Source organism: Eucalyptus grandis, chromosome 1 (assembly GCF_016545825.1).
Source record: "Eucalyptus grandis isolate ANBG69807.140 chromosome 1, ASM1654582v1, whole genome shotgun sequence".
NCBI classification, from domain to species: Eukaryota; Viridiplantae; Streptophyta; class Magnoliopsida; order Myrtales; family Myrtaceae; genus Eucalyptus; species Eucalyptus grandis.
The window spans coordinates 36,770,067-36,791,935 of NC_052612.1; the positions used below are offsets into that span (position 1 = coordinate 36,770,067).

A 21,869-nucleotide genomic window follows, 5' to 3' on the forward strand; every position below is an offset into this window, starting at 1 on the left:
AAATGAATGAATACGTATTTATCATTGAAAACACAACTTGAAATTCCTAATATGTAACTATTATATAGTAACTTTGGGGCATACATCCAACAATGTTGTCCCAAAAAGTGTCAAGCTCCATGTTAGGCGCGGCTTGCACGTACACGATACACCTGTGGAAGATCTTTGGCTGATTGAGGCCAGTGACAGTTAACTAAAAGCATTTGAAAATCAGATGTCGATTTCGTCAACTCGGAGTGTTGACTTTACAGGTTCATGTATGGCTGGTATAGGAGCAATTCCAGCTGGGGAATCGATGATCATCTCCGCTAATCATGATTAGTGACACATGACAGTTGCTGCTGGTTTGTGCCCTTTTTCTTTTCGGCTAGACGTGTTGCATTTCCACTAAGCGAAAGAGATGAAGGAAATGATCAACGTCGAAGCTTCAAATTCAAATCTTGGCCTCCAGCTTGAAGTTTCTGTGACTTTTTTCTCATGGATCTTTTATCAGAAGGAGGATCTGAAAATTCATTTGTGTATATTTAATGAATTTCAGTAATCATGGATCCTAACCTTCTTAAAAATCGTCTCCAATCTTGGAAAACATCTTTAGAGGAACTCTACGTTTCATGAGTGTCTTTTGGTGTGGTCTTTTACGTATCTTAGGTTTAAAGGAACATGATCAAATGTATCTTACAAATTTGCTATGAATTGCATCTTTGATCATATGCACTCGATGCCATCTATGCATCAAAGATTACTCTCACAAGTACTCGTCAGATTTATTAGCATATACTTGTCTAAATCACTCAAAACGAGTAATTTATCAATTTTCTAACGTGCTTGTGAAGATATAAAGATTATCTAAGAACATGTAATAACTACCTTTGAGAAATTCGATTCTTTTATCTTGCTACGCATTTCTATCATATGCATCTACATGGAGAATTACTCTCACAAATTCCCCATCTAATGGTTAGCATGCATTAATTCAAATTAAATAGATTGCAAGCATGCAATTGATTTCGCAAGGCTTTTTTAAATAGAGAGAGGTTTTCTAATATGTAAGAGAATTTTACATTTTTGAACGCCTCGTTATTCCCGTGCTGTAATCAATCAACTAACGTTTCGAAGATCGAAACAATGCACTAATTGAATGTCGGGCGACCAGTAAACATCATCTCGTACTAAATAATTAGAACATAAACACGTAGGCATGTCTTCCTATGGAGGGAAAAAACACTCGACAAATTAGGCCCTTCTCGTACAGCGAGGAACCACAACAACTTCGTGGGTTCCCACCAAGGAAAGCGACACACCCAGCGGTCCACGTGGGGCCCGCGAAATATGCGAAATGCCCGTAAATGCCCCCTCCGTTCCGGAAGGAAGATCCTTCCACAACGTGTCCCAGTCGTCGCCACCCACGTGTCCGTCTGAGCTGGACAGCACGAGGGAGCCTCGAGACTCCAGCGCCAGCGCCAAACTAAGGAAACCGGGAGGGGTTGGGTAGGATCCAGCGTGGCGCGGCGCACGTAGATCTCGCATCGGCTCGGCTGCCCGATTCGTCCTCTTAAAGAAGGGGGGCCCTCGTCTATAAAACCAGCCAACCCTAAAGATTCGAGCCGGAATCAGACTCTGCGGTAGTTCTGCTTCTTCTTGAGTTGTATCTCCGCCTCCGTATCGGGAATCTCCTTGGTGAAGTGCTCTTGCGGAAGGGGACGACGACGGCGATGGGGGGCTTCGAGCAGCAGGTGAAGGACAGGGCGAAGGAGCTCACGGGCCTGTTCAAGAAGGGCTTCAAGATCGTGGGGGATTCCTGCAAGAAAGGCTGGTCCAAGGTCAAGAACATCCGCCGCTGATCTATACATGTCCTCCTCCTCCTCCTCCTCCTTCTTCTTCGTCTTTTCTTTTGGTTGGTGTCGTGGGTTTGGCTTTTTCAATGTAAAGATCTAGCCTTTATGTTTACTGTTCTGTTCCCTCTGTTTTATAGGCCTCTCTCTCTCTCTATCTCTCTCTCTCTCTCTCCCTATCTCTTTGTGTTCTTGTTTTTGGGGGCGTTGGTTTGGCAGTAGTGGTAGGAGCCCTCTTTTGGTCCTCAGATTAGATCTGCTCTAGACTGCTTGTGCTTTTGCCGAAAGTGGTTTTCCCGATGGATTCTCTAATGTATTGTCGTTGAATTTTGATGCAAATCGATTTTGCTGGCTCTGTAGCTCTGGTGTAAGTAATCCGCCCCCCGTTTCTTCTCTCTGTTAATCGATATAAGTGGGATTTTGCATGTTCTTGCGAATGAAGAACGGTGAAGAAGAGATTGCCAAAACCATTTCGGTGACTCCTGCTGATAGATTGCTGCTTGTTGATAGAAGAAATTCAAAGGTTTTTGAGTTTTTGGGGTCGTCTATTGTCGCTGCATCAGGGCCCTCTTTTTCCTCAAAACCATCTCTATTTTCCAAATTCCTCGGCGCATGAATGGGGAAAAACAGGGGTTTTCGTCAGCACATCTTCATCTCGAAATTTCGATTTCGCAAAGGGTAAAACATTAGGGCAGCGTTCTGTATTTCGTCGAGAATTTAGAAAAAACATATTGTCGTTTGGGTAGAATGATATGCGGAAGTCGTGAATTAATAAATATCTTGACTGTCAAATGAGTACCAGCCGTTGTTTGTCGATAAGCCTTGCGGATGAACTGAAGATATTGTCAAAACGAAGACACGTAAGTCTTTTTAAAGTCATAATCTTACTTGCTTTAGTCATAATATATTCGTTTAGTCCAAATAAACGAAAAATCGAAGAAAAGGATGTGGGTGAGAAACACCAAAGAAATTGAGAAGTGAAATATATTTTCTTAGAATACTCGAGAAGACGGAGACTTAGGAAGTAAATCGAAAGTGAAAATGACAGCTCGACCGAAGAATAATAATAAATCTCGTTTTCAATTGGATTTTGACGTGCTACGGCACTTTGTATAGGGTGAAAAGTCCTTTCGATTTAGGTATGCTACGATATTCAGTATAGGAGTAATGAAAAAAATTTAATGTGCAAAATACCTTTTCACAACATAGATTTTACAGAATCGGTTGGAGGCTTGAATAAGAATTTGGTGAGCATATTATACATAATATAAAACTTGAATTGTTAAAATTTATTATACTCTGATTTCATTTGTTTCAGAAAAAAATTAATAATTTTAAAAATATTTTCTTAAAATGTGAAGTTGTATCGTTTATAAGAATGGATGAATGAAAAATGTTTTCATTTAAATGTAAATTATATTATAATTAAAACATATTTTATTGATTAATTATTTGGAGCGAGAAGATCTGTTTTTGGAAGACGTTTTTAAATAATTTATTTCCGGTTCCGTTAAATCCGACGGCTGGGATTGGGAATTTCCTGCACGTTGACCCGGTTGACGTAAGCGCAACCGACGGTCCGTTGATTTCGAGCGAGCGGGGCTGCCCACGGTATGACCGCACCCGATAAGTCCCCCCCATCCCCTCCAGAACTTATCCACGGCCCCCACCGTGGTCTTAATCAAAGCATCGAATCCGCTCGAAAATTCGAATCTAATCCGACATCCCGTGCTACCGCGCCTAGCCCGGACGGCGATCGATCACCGTCCACCGTGATAACCCCGGTCTCAACCGCTCGATCAGACGGCACCGAAGGCCGCGCTCCGTCTGATGCGACGACTGCTCGACAGCTCGCTAGAAGAACTCCTTCCCAACACGCGTAAATGAAAGTATTCAGCCCCAACTTTTTGCAGTTCCGCTCTTCTCAAAATTCGGTTAAGAGTCGTTTCCATCCCCTTTCCCTCTCCCGAAATCCCTGCAAATTTTCTCCCCATTTTCCCTCTGATTTTCTCGCACTTTCCCTCTCTTTCCCTTTCTCTCTCTTCGATTCTTCTCCCTCTCTGTCCTTCGCCGTCCTCCTCGCTTCCGTCGCGCCAGAGATGGAGTCGGCCATGGAGGACTCCCGAGCACGGGATTCGTGCCTGATGGTCTCCGACGTGCTCGCTCAATTCCCGCGCCCTCGGACGTCCAAGAGTTGCTGGATACCAGGAAGCTTACGAATATGTCCGTTCAGGTGTTGCTAAGCGTCTCTGTAGTTAGCGATCTTCGTTTGCTGTTTTTCCGTGTTCCCGCTGCCTCTGGCTTTGCTGTGGGGACCTGGTGTTTCGAGGGATTAGGGGTTTCGTCGGATTTGGGCTGGTGAGTTGCTTAATTTGGGGGTTAGTGTGTTTGTTGGCGGTCTTGCTGTGGAGGTTGGTATGTGCACGTCACTTACAGGTGAAAATTCGGAACTCCTAGGGTTTCTCGAGCTACTCCAGATCTTTCCGAACATAGACAGGGATATTTGGACCAAAGTTCAGGCTTTTCTAAGGAGTAGGAATTGTGGATTTCGGGTTCTGGAGGGATTTTAGAATGGCTCTTGTAGACTCTTCTCTTTGGATGTCGGGGAGCTGTTGGGAGTGACTCTGGATTGTCTAGAGAAGGCGGTTACATCCGGGCAGGTTTGGCTTTCATTCTTACGGTTTGACTGTGCGATCGTGGATGGAAGGAAGGAGGGCTTTGACGTTTCCCCGAAGCGATGCTCACAGTTTAAGAGAACAAGCCGCTAGGACGGTTCTTCGCAACGTTAGATTACAGGGGCACACCTATGTTGAGCTTCGTGAGGATAATAGGAAGTTCATTTTCTTCTGTACTTTGTGCCTGTCACCATGTTACGGTGATTCGGTGTTGTTTGATCATCTCAAGGGGAATCTCCACAGTGAGAGATTAGCTACCGCAAAGGATACGCTCTTAGGACCCAACCCATGGCCTTTCAATGATGGCGTACTGTTCTTTGCTCGATCAGCTGAGGAGGATAAGCAAGTAGACATTGCGAATGGTGGTCAAAACAGTTTACTGGAGCTGAACGAGAATGAAAATCTTGCCATTGTTCAATACAATGAAAACTCCAAGCTCGCAACTAATGGACATGATGGGCTTCACAATGCTCTCTTGGGTGGTAAAGTTAGTTCTTGTTTAGAGAGTTTGGATGGTGATGGAGGAGATGGCTACCTGTTGATTCCAGATGTGTTGGTTAAAGATGAGATCTGCGATTTGCATGCTAAACTTTTGGGTGTGGGACGGATTGCTGCGAGATTTCTTGAGAAAGATGAGGTGCTGAATGGTATAAGTAGAATATGGTGTGAATGGCTGCGCAAAGAGATTCCTGTTGACAATGATCCTCTACAGATTTCAAAGCATGACTTCGCCATTGTGACTTTAGGTTACAATTATGATTTAGGTAGGAAAGGGTTGTTTGGTGAGGTAAAGACCTTGCTTTCTTCTAGTCCTTTGTTAGCATTGGAGGATGGTGGGAACAATGATAGGAAGAGGAAGCAATCTTTTTCTGACCCGGAGGATATAAGTGACTCCCTAAATAATCAGTATGATTCATCTGGAGAAGGTTCGTTAACTTCAAATGCTTCTTCTCCAAGATTGCTGTTGGATAGATATGATGATCAGCTTCTGCGTGCTAGAATTACATCAAGCAAAGCTGTAAGAAAAGAAGTGAGACGGCATCAACGTATAGCTGCAGAAAGAATGTGTGATATCTGTCAACAAAAGATGCTACCAGGGAAAGACGTGGCAACACTCATCAATATGAAGACTGGAAAGCTGGCTTGCAGTAGTCGAAACTTGAATGGGGTTAGTTCTTTTTTTCTGTCTTTTTTCCAATATATATTTGATGTGCTTAGTCAACTCGTTCGTTTAAGTTATTAAGGAGGAATGGTTATTTTTGTTTGTGCAGGCATATCATGTTTTTCATATTTCTTGCCTTATACACTGGGTACTTCTTTGCGAATTTGAAATGGCTACAAGTCACTTGGAAAATCCAAAAGTGAGGAGGAAATCGAGAAAAAAGAATGGACCTAAGTGCATTAAATCAAGAGAAGATGGTGACAGGAAAGCTGCACCTGTGCAAATCCATTCTGTGTTCTGTCCAGAGTGCCAAGGCACTGGTGTCATGGTTGAAGGAGACAATCTGGAAAATCCATCTGTCCCTTTGTCAGAGGTTACAAATTCTACTGTCTTTTGCTTTTGTCTATACTTCCTCTCAAGCGCTCCACTCCACACCCCCTCCTACCCTTCCCCAACCAACAACGTGGTTCACTTGTGAAGTTTCCTGACCGAGTTGGTAGGATTAACCTGTTGAAATGACTCGTGTAGCTTTAATTTGCAGATGTTCAGGTTTAAAATTAAAGGGAGCGATGCACGGAGAGCATGGATGAAAAGCCCTGAACGGTTGCAGAATTGCTCAGTAGGGTTTCATTTTCCACAGGATTCAGAAGGGCAGTTTGAGGTATATCAGACACCTGCCTTATAGAAGTTCATTTTCTTTTTATCATATGGAAGCTAATTACTGATATTGCATATATCACTTGTCCCAGGAAAAGGTGGTGACCATGAAGTTGCTGAATTTCTATGAAGCCATTGATTGTGGCAGTCCAGAACGTTCCCGGGATCTTTGAAATTGAATTACAGCTTCCCCTATTACTGTCTGCTTAAGAGCAAGCTAGGTTTGTTTTTCACTTTAGGATAAAAAAATAGCAGCCTTCAGGTAGATGTGAGGTAAATTTGATAAATTAGAGCTGCTAACTTCCTGTCAATCAGTGTATATACTTGTTGCGATGTAAATGACTGACTGGTGATTGCATTTCAATTTGGAAACTGAATCTCTTGTTCTGTACTTCTGCTCTTTTAGCCCCTGCTCTACATGTTCTTTGTGCTATTAGAGATTGCCCTCTCAGATGAATTTTAAGTGTAGAATCTGCTTGCTGTATGACAAGGAAATTTATTATGGAGCTGCTCCACCGAAATGTCAAGTTCAGTTTTTCCCTGAAATGATGATTGTCATACCTGAACCGCGTCACGAGTGCTGCAGATGCACAATGAACATCACGGTGTCCTCGGAACAAGCATTTAGCAACATTAATTCCCTATCAGTGAGTCTTTGACTGGATTGTAATACTGATTTGGATGAAAGAAGCAGATGGGAGTTGCCTTTGCGGTGTTTCAGTAGCTGGAGGGCAGAAGATTGAGATTGGTGAAACATAAACTCAACTTAGAGAATGTTTTCTGTGGCCAAAAGAGAAAGGCTGCTTTTGGAAACTGCTTTGTGAATGGGCTTTGAACACCTCAAGTCCTTTGGGCTAATATGAGATGTTTTGGAAAAATTTTACAAGCCTCATTAGCTGAAAGCTAGCCTTCTCGAGGCTGAAAGCCCAAGGCTGGTCTTGGGGTGCCTTGGGCTTTTAGCCTTCTGCACATGTAAAAACTAGGGGTGTCAAGACCCGAACTGAAAACCGAACCGAACCGAACCGAAAATTTTGGTTTTTTCGGTTCGGTTCGGTTTTCATCAAAATTCGAAATTTTTTTATCGGTTCGGTGGTTTTATCGGTTAACCGAACCGAAAACCGAAATTTTTTTTATTGGTTCTCTCCCGACTCCCGTCTCCGAGTCCTCTCATGTCGTCTTGGTTTTATCGGTTCCCGTCTGAGTTCTCTCAACGGTGATAGCTTCTAAGAAGGAAGCAGCCCTCGCCACCGTCCCCTCCGATTCTCCCACCATGTAAGTCCTCCCTCCTCTCTCTCTCTCTCTCTCTCTCTCTCTCTCTATGCTTTGCCGGATCTCCACTTCCGTCCGACATTTCCGTCTCCTGTGCCACGTCGAATTTTGAGCATCGATTGCTGTTTCCATCGGATGAGGAGTCGTTCGATTGTCGATTCGATAGTTTGTAGGGTGTGTAGTTGTGACTAGATGCGAGGTCTTTCAGTCGCGAATCGTGGGTGACTGGCCGATCGAGCTGGAGGGTAAGTGAGAATCGGTGTTGGGGGCTTGCGTAGTGAATTGATGTGTGGTGGAAGACTCGCCTGAGAAGTAGCATGCTCGGAATTTTACTTTTCTTCGTTCGATAGTGCACGGACTTCGGGCTCTAGTCTGCAGGGTTCTATTAGTTGAAAAATACAAACGGGGGTTGTTGAGAATTACTTTGGGTACTTGCCGATTCAGTTGTTGTATGTGGGATTTCTGATGGAAGTTCCGGGCCAATGCAAAGGGGCTGTTTTCTGGTTTTCTTGGTGGGAATTTTTAGGTCCTCTTTCATGTTCAGTGTAGTTCATCCTTATTTAACATTGTAGCGGTGATGAGCTACAATGTTAACATTGTAGGGGAGATTTGCTGGTATGAGCATTAACTTTATGGTGTCTGTTGATGGTTGTTCAGTGTAAAATTATTTGCGTATGATCTTTATTTCTTTGGCCTTTCAGGGACTTGGTTTTGATGCACCTGATGCTTCTTCCATTGAGGAAAAGAATGCTTTAGCCTTGGCAATAGTTCCCTCAGAACCTGGTAAGCATTTTGTGTATGACTCATGTCTACTTTTTTGTTGTTATGCTTGCTTGAGAGAAGTTTGGTGGGTTGACAGGTGCTGCTTCTTCAGCATTTGGTTCTGGTGCTACTCAATCTAAAGACTTCAATCCCACTGGATGGGAGCTTGCTCTGGTCTCTACCCCAAGTACTAACATCTCTGCGGCTAATGAGAGGCAACTGGTAATCTCTGTCTTTATCTTCTATGATTCTGTTGCAAATGAATTCTGTGAGCATTAACATCACGAACTGTTTGTTTGCTGCTGTTGCTTGACTTTTATTACATGGTTAGGAATTCAAAGGGCAATTTCAATGTCTTTTCTTCTGGCCTCGGTAGTCCAAAAAACTCTGAATTAGTAATAGCAGTTCTTTTTGTCATTCATAACGCTGTTATGTTGTTATATTAGTTGTGTTTTGGGTGCTCTGGTCTTTTAGTTAATGACTATGCCTCCATAGATTCAATGGGAACTAATAGTTTAGTTTGAGGCTTTAAGACTTCCAAAAAAATGTCTTTTAGCACATGCATACTCACATCTGCTTACACTTGGACAATACATGGATAGACAGAGTGAGAACCAGGAAGGGATACATGATTTTAAGCAACTAAATTCAATTGACCCCGTATCTTTTTAGTACATGTATCTTAGGTGGTAGAAAGAATATACGAGCACTGGTTTCATCATTTTCTCTTCCTCATGGCATCAGCTATGATTCTTAACTTGTTATATCAATCCATGAGTTGATGCCTCTATGTTGCTGTAGTTAAAATTAACATTTAGTTCATGTTAGAATGGCATGTGGACTATCTACTCAGTGAAATGGTCACAGACGGACATCATATCAGAGTGATCTACATGTCTGCAATCGAGTAGCCTCCAACTTTTTTTCTTTTATTTAGAGGGTTTAAGTGTTGTTGTATCTATTTTTAATCAGAAAAAGACATGGTATTAGACCAAGACAGCACTTTCAATTTGGCCAGTTGGTTTATTCAATTTTTTGGTAATTTTGGCCAAACAAAAATTGGCGTTTAATTATTGTCAGATTTGATTGTATGGAGTGAGAAAGTGCTCTCGACTTCTGGAGTTTTTCTAGTCTGCGGGGTTCTATTAGTTGAAAAATACAAACGGAGGTTGTCGAGAATTACTTTGGGTCTCTTCTCTTCGAAGAGAAGTCATCTCACTTCTCATGATGTGATGTTCGTTTCAAAGACATAGATGTTCGTTTCTTGAATATAGCACAAAAACTAGAGAGAACGTCAATCAATGCTTCAGGGAGCTTATATAGAAGGTAAGCCGTAAAAATTAAAAAAAAAAAAAACCGAAAACCGAAAACCAAAACCAAAAAACCAAAAACCGAACCAAACCGAATTCGGTTCCGAACCGTTCGGTTCGGTTCGAAAATTTTCTCTAACGGTTCGGTTCGGTTTGGTTTTCAAAAAACCGAACCGAACCAAACCGTTTACACCCCTAGTAAAAACTATTGTTCATCATTTTCTGCGTTCACTGTTCATCTTCTCCGTTGAGGTTGGTCGGTGGGGTTGTGCAAGGTTGCAAGGGGTTGGCAACCGGCTAAAGGGAGGTTGGTGACCGTCACGACAACCTAGGCGATGGTCATGGCATCCCAAGCGACCGTTGCTACGGTGTTGTGGTGACCTCCACGCCATCTGGGTTGCGGCAGCTTCCGTGGGGGGCCGCATGATTTGCGTCTTGACGACCTCAGGCAAGGGCCGTGTGGCCCCGGCGACAGCTACTCGAGGTCATGCGACCATCGACGAGGTCATGCAACCCAAGCATGGCCCTCGCTGAGGTTGTTGTGTAGCCTCGGCGACGGCCGATCAAGGTTGTGCAACCTAAGCGCGGCCCTCACCGAGGCCTCTCGACCTCAAGGGAGGGTTGCTCAACCTTGGGCGGCCCTTGCTGGTGGTTTCCAAGGGCCGCCTGAGGTTCAATAACCTCGACGACGGCCGCTGCCAGTGATCCAATGTCGCCGACGGTCGTTGCCCTTGCTGGCCAAATAATAATAATAATAATAATAATAATAATAATAATAATAATAATAATAATAATAATAATAATAATAATAATAATAATAATAATAATAATAATAATAATAATAATAATAATAATAATAATAATAATAATAATAATAATAATAATAATAATAATAATAATAATAATAATAATAATAATAATAATAATAATAATAATAATAATAATAATAATAATAATAATAATAATAATAATAATAATAATAATAATAATAATAATAATAATAATAATAATAATAATAATAATAATAATAATAATAATAATAATAATAATAATAATAATAATAATAATAATAATAATAATAATAATAATAATAATAATAATAATAATAATAATAATAATAATAATAATAATAATAATAATAATAATAATAATAATAATAATAATAATAATAATAATAATAATAATAATAATAATAATAATAATAATAATAATAATAATAATAATAATAATAATAATAATAATAATAATAATAATAATAATAATAATAATAATAATAATAATAATAATAATAATAATAATAATAATGGTTTGTAAATATAAGTATTTCAAACACTATTTTGTTCAAAGATATTTCATAATAAACTTTTAGATTATAATTTTCCTAACGCAATTTGCATTTTGGAAAACCCCTTTCACTTAGATTTGTTCGTTTTGCGGAAAATATCATATTTCCGAAATACATCTTCCTAGAAGTCATTTTCCAAAAAAAATAACTATTTTTCGGTGTTCGGCCCTAAATATAAACTTTGGGTGGAAAATAATCTAAACTTTGAATGGAAAATATTTTCAACCGATCGTTCACTAATTTAATTGTTTGGAAAAATTATCAAAAATTAAATTTTAATATTTTTAATTGAATTTTGTTTTTATATTTTTTAAAAATGAATTTTTTAATTATTTGTATTTTTAAAAAAATCAAAATTTTTATTTTTTCTTTTTTTATTTTTCTTTTCCTTCATCCTTCCTCCTCCTCCTCCTTCCTCCACTGCCGCATGCCTAAAGATGGCTAGCTGCCCGGTGGCCGACCAAGACCCGGTCACCAAATCCGGTGAGCTCGAGGCTTGATTGATCTTGCCTGAGCTCGCCAGAGTTTCACCGAGCTCTAGCGAGCCGCAAGCTTGCCGGATTGGGCGGCAGAGCTCGGGCTCGCTTGGATTGGGAGCTCAAGCTCCGCCGCTAGATCCAACGAGTTCATAGCTTGCTAAAGCCCGGCGAACCTCTAGTGAGCTCGGCGAGGCCCGAGCCCCGCCTAGCTCGCCGAATTTGGCGACGTTGAGGACCTCGTACGGGTCTTGCTGGATCTGCCTTGCCACATCATGCTTCTCCGACTTCGACTTGTGAATAGGTATTTCTCAAGGGGTGGCCTCCGGAAACCCTAGAAATCACTCCGGTGGGTTTAGAATTAGTGGCATCCGCCGGTCACCCCCCATTCCTAGTCCCCCTTGGTCGCAAAGGAGCACACCGCCGCTTCGAGCGGGACGGCAGACAAAACGGGGGAAACTGCGGTGGAGAGGACGAAGGTAGAGATAGAGAGAGAAAGAAAGCGCAACGGCAAGAAGAAAAAAAGAAAAAATAAAGTATAAAAATAAAACGAAAATGTATTGATAAAAAGAAGTAATATAAAATAAGTTATGGAAAATATTTTTCTCACTTTTAAAAGTTTTTTTTTCTAATGATGGAAAACATTTTTGCTTGACTAGTTCATTTTCCATGAAACGAATCCGGAAAATTCGGAAAACGTTTTTCCGAAAGTCGAAAAACGAACAAACCCTTAAAGTCCTTTGCATTTTCCTAAAGACTTTCTCTAAAAATCTAACCAAGCGCACCAAAGCAACTTGATTGGAAGATTTCTCCCTCCCTTAGTAAAAATGAAAAGCTACCGCCACTTTAGAGAATCATTTCCTATGGAAGTACTCGAGGGAAGAAGAATTGGAGATGATGCGCGGCATATAATTAGATATATTCATTCAAGAGGAGTCTCAGCCTGCTCCCCCCATCCCGCAGCGATTAAACTAGTATGCAAACACGGCTAAAGATCTCCACTCGTTGCTTGCTTAGAGTAGATTCATCTTTAAATAACGAAACTATTATTCATCTTCGATAAGCCACCCCTCTGCTTCGACCGATGTGAATAGACTCCAGCCGTCTCTACTGCTCATCAAGTGGATAATTTCTTCACATTCTTCAGTATCTTATGCCACCCACTCCATCCGGCGGATTTGCCGGCAACAGATTCAAATGTACATGCGGTTGACTCGCAATTACGTTAATGCCAGAATCTCACTTCCAAAGCCGGCCGCTCAGTTAACTTCTTCGTGGTCCCCTCTATAAATTGCATATAGACAGAGCGAATCTTACACAGAAGGTAGAGAATATGGATTCCTCGCACAAAGTCAAGAAGGTCGTGTGCTTCCTAATGGTTCTAATGATGCTACTGTCTTTCGAATGCTTAACCGAAGCACGCCCTCTTTCTCAAGTCCCAGTCCCGACCTCGGGCAGCCGAACCTCGCCGGAGATTCTGATGGGCTTGAGAGCAATTACTGCAATGCTTCCGAAGGGCTCGACCGTGCCTCCATCCGGGCCAAGTCCAAGCATTAATTGAAGCCTGATCTGATGATCTGCCCATCGCTTCAATGTCGCTCGACCAGAAAAGCCATTACACCTTTCGCCTTGATTCATTTATCTTCTGCGAACCCGGCAGGTTCATTGAAACCCAGTAGGTTCAAAATTGTGTAGCGTAGTTATTACCGATTCAGACAAGAGACAAGTAGCCATACTTCATTGCGTGTTCCCATTTGTTTCGATTCTCTAGATAATACCAACAATCTATAGAACTATATCATTCAGTCGAGCAAACTTGTGTGAAAGTTCGATAATTCAACGGTTACCAGCTTTCGTGCTCCTAACTTTTATCACGATAAAGCCGCAACTTTTTTCTGGTCAATCGGGTCGATGCTTATCATGGACAAGGACATATCATGTTCAGACACGGGCGTGATCTGTATCGTGGTCCATTGTCTAGAATCGAGAGGATGTGTTGGATCTGAATGGTAGGCAACGACCGGCACAAACGCCATGTTGGCCGAGGAATGGGCGAACCCATGTGACAGGCCCAATTTGGTAGACCAGCTTAAAAGCTGTCTTCCCCTCCGAGAAGAAGGTATCGTGCGGGCTCGGTCTGATTTCATTGTATCAAATCCCGTATCAAGAAAGACACGGGCTCGCGCTGGTCCCCGCTCGAAAAAGCACGGCCTCTCTTTGGTGGTTTTCCACATTTAGTTGTCTTAAAGATTCATGGCGTCCTTTTGATGCTGAGATTATCTCCGCGATAAACGTTTGGGAAGGTCTCGTGAACTCGTTGAAGCTTCGTACGGTTCATTGGTAGGTGTTTTTGGGAGCTTTGATATAATAAAACTCCATGGTGTGATGTCCGAACATCTCCACATAAGAAACAAAAAAAAAAAAGAAGGTATGATTGACGGCATGCTCCTCCGGTTGGGTGCGACCCATGTTCATAACAATTAGGATGGATGGAGAATACGGAAACTCAGTAATATATGTGAAATGAGGACGACAATCGACCTAAGATGAAACGAATATGGACGAATTCCTCGACTTTAGAGGTTGGCCTCGGCCACTGGTCATGCAGGACTAGGGTATGCGTCCGGTTTCCTTGGTCGTCACATCCAATCCAAAGTGGGAGACCCTGACAAAATCATGTTTGTGCAACGGTCGATACGCCATTGTCCAAGATTGACATCCTGAGTCTCGAAATGATACTAAAATGAAGTGGCACTTATCGGCTGGCCCAAACCACTTCTAGAAAAGGGAACGCGACACACATTTAATTGGTTGATAATGATGTCCTACTCATTTATTCACCTTTTCTTTTTTACCATTTTCACGGATCTATGTTGTGATAAGTCTTCGGGAAGATCAGACATAGAAAAAAGGACACATGAGGGTTCGTTCAAAAAGTAGAAGCAAAGCCATCAAGCAAGGCAAAAGCCATCACAGGAGGCAAAGTCCCAACTTTCTTCTAATAAAGAAATTGCTGGCACAAGAGAAGCTTCCTCTGCACTGCCAAAGAGCAGCGCCATGCCATTTCTTTGGCCTCTTCGCATGCCTTGTTTTGGAGTCTTAGGAGTCAACAACGGTTGAATTAGATGAACAAAAACCAAATCAAATACCCCATCTCTCTCTCTCTCTCTCTCTCTCTCTCTGTGGAGGAAGATTCCATAGTGGGGAGGGGGTGCTCCTTGGCCACCGCCACAGGTGGCCCCTCCACCACCCGCGGCCGACCACGTGCATTGACAACGTTGAAGAAAACCCTCTTCCCTTTTGAAGGGGACTGTCTATCTAGAATGGTGGGTAATGGGTTGATGATAAAAAGATGAAAAAAAACATTGAAAATGACTTTTTTTTTGCCTTGTGATGGCGATTGGCCTTGAATAGTACAGGTTCCATCATCGCAAAGGTAAGATGAGCACTTGTTACCCCACCATTACTGCCCTTTGCTGTACCGCAATCTTGGGAATCTTCGCACTACTGTTGGAACTCTGAAAATGCGACGATTCGAGGAGCAAGACAGGGCCTCACATCTGGACCACTTTCCTGAAATTCTTCCACAAAACGCTCACCATCATCATCTTCTCAGTTGGACTGGGCAAAAGAGAGGAGGAGATCGACAGATTCAATACTAATGATAGCCAAGATCATATTCCACGTAACGCGAATCCATCTTTTTATGATTGCCCCAAGCACCTCTTTTTTATTAGAGAAAAGTTGATCTGCGTCCAGAATTGGTAAACACTGTTTTAAGTGTCGAACGCTCCAAGAGCGCTTTTCTTTCGGTCGACCACCACCAGAGATTTTCTTTTCGTTTTCTTTTTGTGCGTGGGGAAGGTTGGGTGGGGCGGTTCAATAGAGTAAAAACAGCATAAACACGCACATGGAATCTAGGCTCCGAAGATTTGCCAAGCAATCAAACACGATGAATATTCACCCTGAACGTTAAAATTCCGTGTAAATTATATTGCAGCAGGGGAAATACAGCTCTAAATTCTCTAATCCACACCGCTGCCCCAGACTTCTCCTTTGAAATCCTCGTACTTTTTACATGTATAACAAAGGAGATTGTGTCCCCAAATGTTCTCCACACTCAAAACAGAAGCAGGCACAAAACTATACAACAAAAGAGGAAGAAACATATTCTGCTCAAGGACTTGTCGGCCTGCATCACATGCCTCCTCACCCTGGGGCTGCTGCTCCCGGCGAGATGATACGAGTTCGGGTACGTGTACATGTTCGTCATCGAGTTCCCAAACACCCTCGCGAATACCATCTCGCCAAGCATCCCAATCATCGGGTCCACCGTGTTCGTCGATGTGCCGCCTAGATTAACCATAGGCGAGGCGGCGTAGCCTCCCAGGTGGGACTGGTACGACGGCGATTGCGGTGCGTACACTTGATTGTGAACTCGCTGAACCGAACGGGGACTGGAAAAAGCGCCGAGAGATCTCGGGCTATCGACGCCACAGGCAGGACCAAACGGTCTCTTCGGTATGACTATGCCGAGCTGCCGGGCCTTGCTTTTTGCTGACTTGGTAGATCCACCGCGGCCGTAGAGCGGCACCAGAGTGGCCTGCGAAACCTCTGCTTTACAGACCGGACACTGCTGCGGCTGCGGCTCTTCGTTCTCCATATCAGTACTCTGAACCTGAAGCCACTTGTAGATGCAAGGCCAACAGTAGAGATGACCGCACAGGGTCACCACCGGATCCTGCACCATCTCAAGGCAGATATTGCACTCGAAGCCACCGGAATGGTTGTCATCCGAGTCGGCAGCGGCCGCCGCGAGGGACTTCCAGTTCTCTAAAGATGGCTTGTGCAATCCACTAAGGTTTTGCGATGCCACGGAATCTGCAAAAGAGTGCTCTAGGGCCATCTTGCTTGGGCTATGACCGAGATTCCTTGCCTTCCTGTTATCATATCAAGAGGATAAAAGGTCAGACAACTAGAAATCTAAATAAAAATCGAAGGTACATGACGACAACGCAAGCGATCTTTATTCTTTTCTCCATCAGTCGTATTTCCTTTAAATTTATGACGCGAGAACATATTGTTAGGGAGATTTGCAGTATCGTCTCGCAATCACTCGTCACGATGGATATAATCCATCCTACAAGCATCAATTTTGATGCAAAGGCACGGGAACAGATTCTCTCTCGCACACAGTTAGAACAAAGGCAGGTCTCATATCAGGGGACATCGGTGGGCAATATTCTCTAGAGATCTGAGGCACGACATACCCGGTCACCGAATCGCAAAAAGACGGTAAATTGAAAGGGGCATATCTAATTTCATCAAGTATCAGCGAGCTTTCCTGTTGATGCTAGGCAATTGGAATTGAGATTACTCGTCAAAAATCGATGCTTTTGGCCTAAAACGAAAGAGATTAAAAAGAAAAAGAGGGACAGGACTAGCAAAACAGCCCCCAAGATCTGGTTTTTCATCGTTTCAGGGCCGGTCGCAGAGGAAGACGGAACCGGACAGCCGGACCATCTTCCTCCACATTCTCCCTCAACGGAAAAGAAGCCGAAACAGAGCGAAAATCAAACGGCACGCGGAGATTCCGCAACGCCCCCACCCTAATTCCCGAAATCCTAACCTCGAAATCGACCCACGAACCCCTCGTGTTCTAGAACCATCTAGAGATTCAGCTCATTGCCACCTCCTTCCCAGTCCTTCCCACACACAGACACACACGACTACAGGCATCAGAGAGGAAGAAGAACGAAGCGAATCGAAACCCAGAACCGCTCGCGACTCCCAACGTCGTCTTCTCAAACAGGGAAAATAAAAAGGAGGACAACGAGTCCCGTACCGAGAAAAGAAATACACGAAGAGCGTCCTCCTCGGCGCGCGACCTCCACGCCCTTCCCCCGTCCGCCGCGCGATTCGACGTTTCTCGGAGACGGAGACGGAGACGGAGAAGGAAGAGATTCACTTCGAATGTCGAAGAAGCCCTGCGAGCTTTTAGAGAGAGAAAGAGGGGAGAGAGAGAGAGAGAGCACTGCTGGTAACGGACGATGGAGAAGACGAGAGAGCGAAGGCTGATATATAGATATACGCCCACGCGCGGACACAGAAGCGGGCCCACGGGGGGGCGGGTGGAATTGTACGCCGCGGGCGGGTGCACCGCATCGTCCCGTGATCGCCGCCCGACCCGCCGCACACGTGGCGCGCGGGCGGTCGCGCGTGTCGCCCCGGTTGTGGAGCCCCCCTCCGGCCATTTCCGTATCCTTTTTGAATATTAATTAAAAATTAATGATTGGCTTCGCCTCCGGGATATTTTAGCATGGGGGGACATTATAATAACATGGCCGAGAAAGACGAATAATTCAGTGGAGGCAATGATGTCGGGCGGTTTAAGGTTCCTGCTTAGCCATAAACTTATCTGCGCCAGCACGATGTCCGCGCTTTGATTGAATACTTAACGGGCGGTGCACGGGATTTTCACATAACATTGATAACATTGGTGTGAGAAACTCTTTGGATTCGGATCTTTTCGGAGGAGCCCCTTTTACTTTGTCCTCTTCTGATCGGGAATTTCCATGCTCAGTTTCGGGATTAAATTTCGAATTCCGATGTCCTTAAGCATGCGGTTGATTACCGTTCCCGATCGGATGATGAGTCCGATCATCATCAACATCCGTGAAAACGATGCGAAAGCCATGCGGACACCCTATCGATCGACATCGGCAGAGGGATTCATTGTAGATGGGCATAACGTCCCACTTGATTTTATTGGACGTCATTGCCAAAGTTGTCCTTTCTTCTCCTCATGCTTATCGGCCACGTATCGAATTAGCCATGGTTTGGCAAAGCTACTGGACTAGATTACAACCAGATAAGAAAGCATAACCTCCATGTTTTTTTTTTTTTCCTTTTTTGTATCTATGTTGTACGAATTTGTCGACATTACCCACCAATGGACAACTAAGTTGGGAGCCATGGTGATGGGGTTCTGTGCTAACTTCCCTTGAGGTATTGACGTTTGATCCGAGGTACACCGTGCATTGTACGAACCGTGGGTTGCTGATTAGCGTAAACGAAAGGTGGGCCCGGCGGATCCTCGATTACCAAAAAAAAAATATCGTCGACATTTATGTGCAAGTAAGAAACTGGCTTTAGTTTGTGAGGAGTTTGAGAAAATTAAGGTTAGTAGGTGAGAGCCTTCTCCATTTCTTTCTATCATGAGATATTTTTTTGGTGGAGAGTAAATGGAAGGATCATCATGTTAATCCGCATCATTTGCAAAGCCAGTTCTCCACTTCACCAACCACCATAAATTTAGAAAGTGGGATTATGCGATGGTACCATGTCTACACGGTCATGTGACATGAATTTAATGTAATAAGTATTTCTTATATACATTGAAGTCATCGTGGACATCCAAAAATAATTTGACTCGTGATGGATCAATGGAAATTCATGTGCGTTGTCAATGGGATAGTCGTAGCTTACTATTACATATCGGTGACCAAGAAAAGTTATTGTCATCAATGGGAGAAAATCGATGAAGGCTAGAAATTGACATGTGAGGAAAAGGGATATACTGATTACGAAATCAATGGAAACACAAAAATAAGGATGGAATCAAATCACAACTACTCTAATATAAGAACATGCGATTGTAGGTAAATGGAGCCGAGGCCTGGAATCTTGTGAATAGGTAAGGTTTAGAATTTGAATGATAACTGCTCCTGACAGTTAAAAGGCTATAAAAAGGCCAAGAAAGATCAACCGTAAACAGACCAACAATCAATAACACTTCTCAAATTTTTGCATTTTACTTTATCAATTCTCCATTCGTGTTCATTATTCATTACTATCTTTAGTTCCATAGTTCGTACTGTAGTCACACCGATTGTTTCTTATTCGAATCGCGACAAAACCTGTTTATTTTTGGAAATATCAAAGATCAAACCTTTGATAAAGTCATTCGTTGGCAATCGTTTTCAGCGAAAAAAATGAAAGATTAATGAATATGACTCATGATGATTAAGTTATTCTACCTTTTGACCACACACCATATATTTCCACACTATAATTCTTCTTTCTTTTCTTTCCTTTTCCTTTCCTTCTTTTAATATAAAGGCATCATGAATTGTTTGTGACCTACTCACCGTTCTATTGGCCAGCTCAACCGCATGTCAAAAACTTTGTGAGAATTTTCATTCCGATTTTGCTGGATTAGGGCAATCTGCTGGCATGAACTATTGGCTGATCCTATGGTTTTAGAACTCTTTCAGAGACATCAAAGGAAGGGGTGACTACACATCCAATCAGAAGATGGAGATATTTTTCTTTTACAGGGGTCAAAATTGATTGTAAAGCACGCCCCCCAGATTTCCAAATGTTGAACAATGGGAGGCTAATCTCGAAAACCCTATATTCAAATCAAAATAAACAATACCATGTGATGTATCGATTGAAGAAGCCGAGTCAAATCATCGTTTAATAGGATCTTTGGTTTTTTTAAGTAAAAATGTCACAATCTTGCTTAAGTAAGATCTCAAAATAAATTCCATTTCAATAAGGTAAAACAAGTAAGACATGAGTTGAAAACCCAAGCGTCCCTAACATTTCTCATCACTTTTTTTTTTCCCTAGAACTAACATTTACTTAAGGTGATGGTGCAAACATGTTCTTTAGGTAATAATCAGGAGAATTACCAAAAAAGTCATAAACCTATTGCAATTGTGCCAATTTAATCATAAACCTTTTTTTTGGGCTAATTTAGTCCTAAATTTTTTACAATTGTGTCAATTCAGTCCATTCGGCCAAAATTGGCCGACCAGCGCTGATGTGGACGCCGGACGGGGACAGCTGGTCAGTGAACGCTAATGTAGCAATTTTTAAATGTTTTTTTTACTTTTTTTCAATTTTTCAATTTTTTAATTTTTTTAATTTTTTAAAAAAATTATTATTTTTTTCTTCTTCCTTTTTTTTTACAACCTTTTCCTTTCTCTAGTCAACAAGGTCAACCTCACTGGCCACTAGCAAATGCGAGCCTTGCCCAATCAAGGCGACGGTCGACCTCGCCGGCCACCGGCGAGGCTCGCCTCCACCGGCCACTAGCGATGGCGAGGCCGCCCTCGCTAGATCTGGCGATAGTCACCTCGCTGGCCACCGGTGAGGCTGCTATCGCCAAATTTGGCGAGGCTCACCTTCACTAGTGGCCAGTGGGGGCGAGCCTCGTTGAATAGAGGAAGGAGAAGGTCGGGGAAAAAAAATCAAAAAAATTCAATATATATATATAAAATTGCCACATTAGCATTCACCGGCTAGCTGTCCCTGGCTAACGTCCACATCAACGCCAGTCAGCCAATTTTGGCCGAATTGACTGAATTGACACAATTATAAAAGGATTAGGATTAAATTGGCCCAAAAAAAAAGTTTATGATTGAATTGACACAATTGTAATAGGTTTATGACTTTTTTGATAATTCTCTCGGTAACAATCTCTCGTGCAGTTTTCATGGTAAGTAATCTTCTTGTGCTGGCAAATCACACAATGCTAAGCTCATGCATTAATCTTCCATGGATTACATACGGTTTATTGACATCCCTCGCTTAGAATCTTCAACCTAGAGATCTCGAGGCCAATCAAAGCTTCTTATAATCATCAATTCGAGCCTCACCAAACCCTCATTAACGAGATTTTCATATCGGCTCCCTCCAATTTTCTATCACAATACACTTCGGCCTGCAGCCTATGCTAAACGACAGAGAGAAAGCACGTCGCATCGCATCGGTGAGAGGCGAAGAGGATGGGATGCCATTGGTACATCACCGGGGTTGACCGGGTCAAGAAAGAGCACCACTTCAAGTTTGTCCCGACCTTACGGATTCAAGTTATTTAAATGACATTATTCAGTCTCCTCAAGCATCACTTTGTCTCTCCTTCTCCTCCAGAAGCAAATCCATAATCTAATGCGATGAATAAAATTTGAAGTCTCTGAGCGATGGAGCGAAACTGGGAGCTTGTCAGCATGATAATTACATCCTAACCGTGCATACCTTATTGATTTCATTTGTAACATTCCTAATATGTATCTCTATATAATGTGTGGAAGTGACTGGGATTAGGTGTATATTTGTCTGAATTCTTTATTGATTAAATTTATTTTCAGGTTTTTTCAGTATCACCTAGGGTAAGTTGGATATTTCTCAAAAGGGCTTTCATCATATTTAATAAAATGCAGAAAAGAAAAAGAAGAAGAGGAGATTTCTCTCTAGTTGTGCTCGTGGACGTTTACACCTGAGTGTGTCCAAACCATTCGATCCATATTTATATATTGCCTTGCTAGCATTAAACTCGACTAGCACATGGCCCTAATATCATGTCAAGAAA

At 42.5% G+C, this 21,869-nt stretch overlaps 2 protein-coding genes and 1 long non-coding RNA gene across 3 annotated transcripts; 2 read left to right on the plus strand and 1 right to left on the minus strand.

Moving 5' to 3' along the window:
* The first annotated feature begins 3,640 nt into the window (after positions 1 to 3,640).
* LOC104440633 lies at positions 3,641 to 6,828 on the plus strand. The gene is made up of 4 exons (XM_010053561.3): positions 3,641 to 5,675; positions 5,779 to 6,042; positions 6,211 to 6,330; positions 6,419 to 6,828. The coding sequence occupies exons 1-4, from the start codon at positions 4,533 to 4,535 to the stop codon at positions 6,497 to 6,499; spliced, it is 1,608 nt and encodes a 535-aa protein (XP_010051863.2). The 5' UTR covers positions 3,641 to 4,532; the 3' UTR covers positions 6,500 to 6,828.
* Positions 6,829 to 8,197: 1,369 nt separating this feature from the next.
* LOC108957656 lies at positions 8,198 to 9,327 on the plus strand. The gene is made up of 3 exons (XR_005551491.1): positions 8,198 to 8,210; positions 8,297 to 8,378; positions 8,455 to 9,327. It is a non-coding gene; the product is annotated as an uncharacterized LOC108957656 (long non-coding RNA).
* A 6,120-nt stretch (positions 9,328 to 15,447) lies between these two features.
* LOC104440652 (E3 ubiquitin-protein ligase RMA1H1) lies at positions 15,448 to 17,551 on the minus strand. Its single transcript, XM_010053577.3, has 2 exons — positions 17,334 to 17,551; positions 15,448 to 16,428 (listed from the first exon to the last, which is right to left on the minus strand). Exon 2 carries the CDS (start codon positions 16,392 to 16,394, stop codon positions 15,609 to 15,611), a length of 786 nt encoding a protein of 261 aa, XP_010051879.2. The 5' UTR covers positions 16,395 to 16,428; positions 17,334 to 17,551; the 3' UTR covers positions 15,448 to 15,608.
* Positions 17,552 to 21,869: the final 4,318 nt, after the last annotated feature.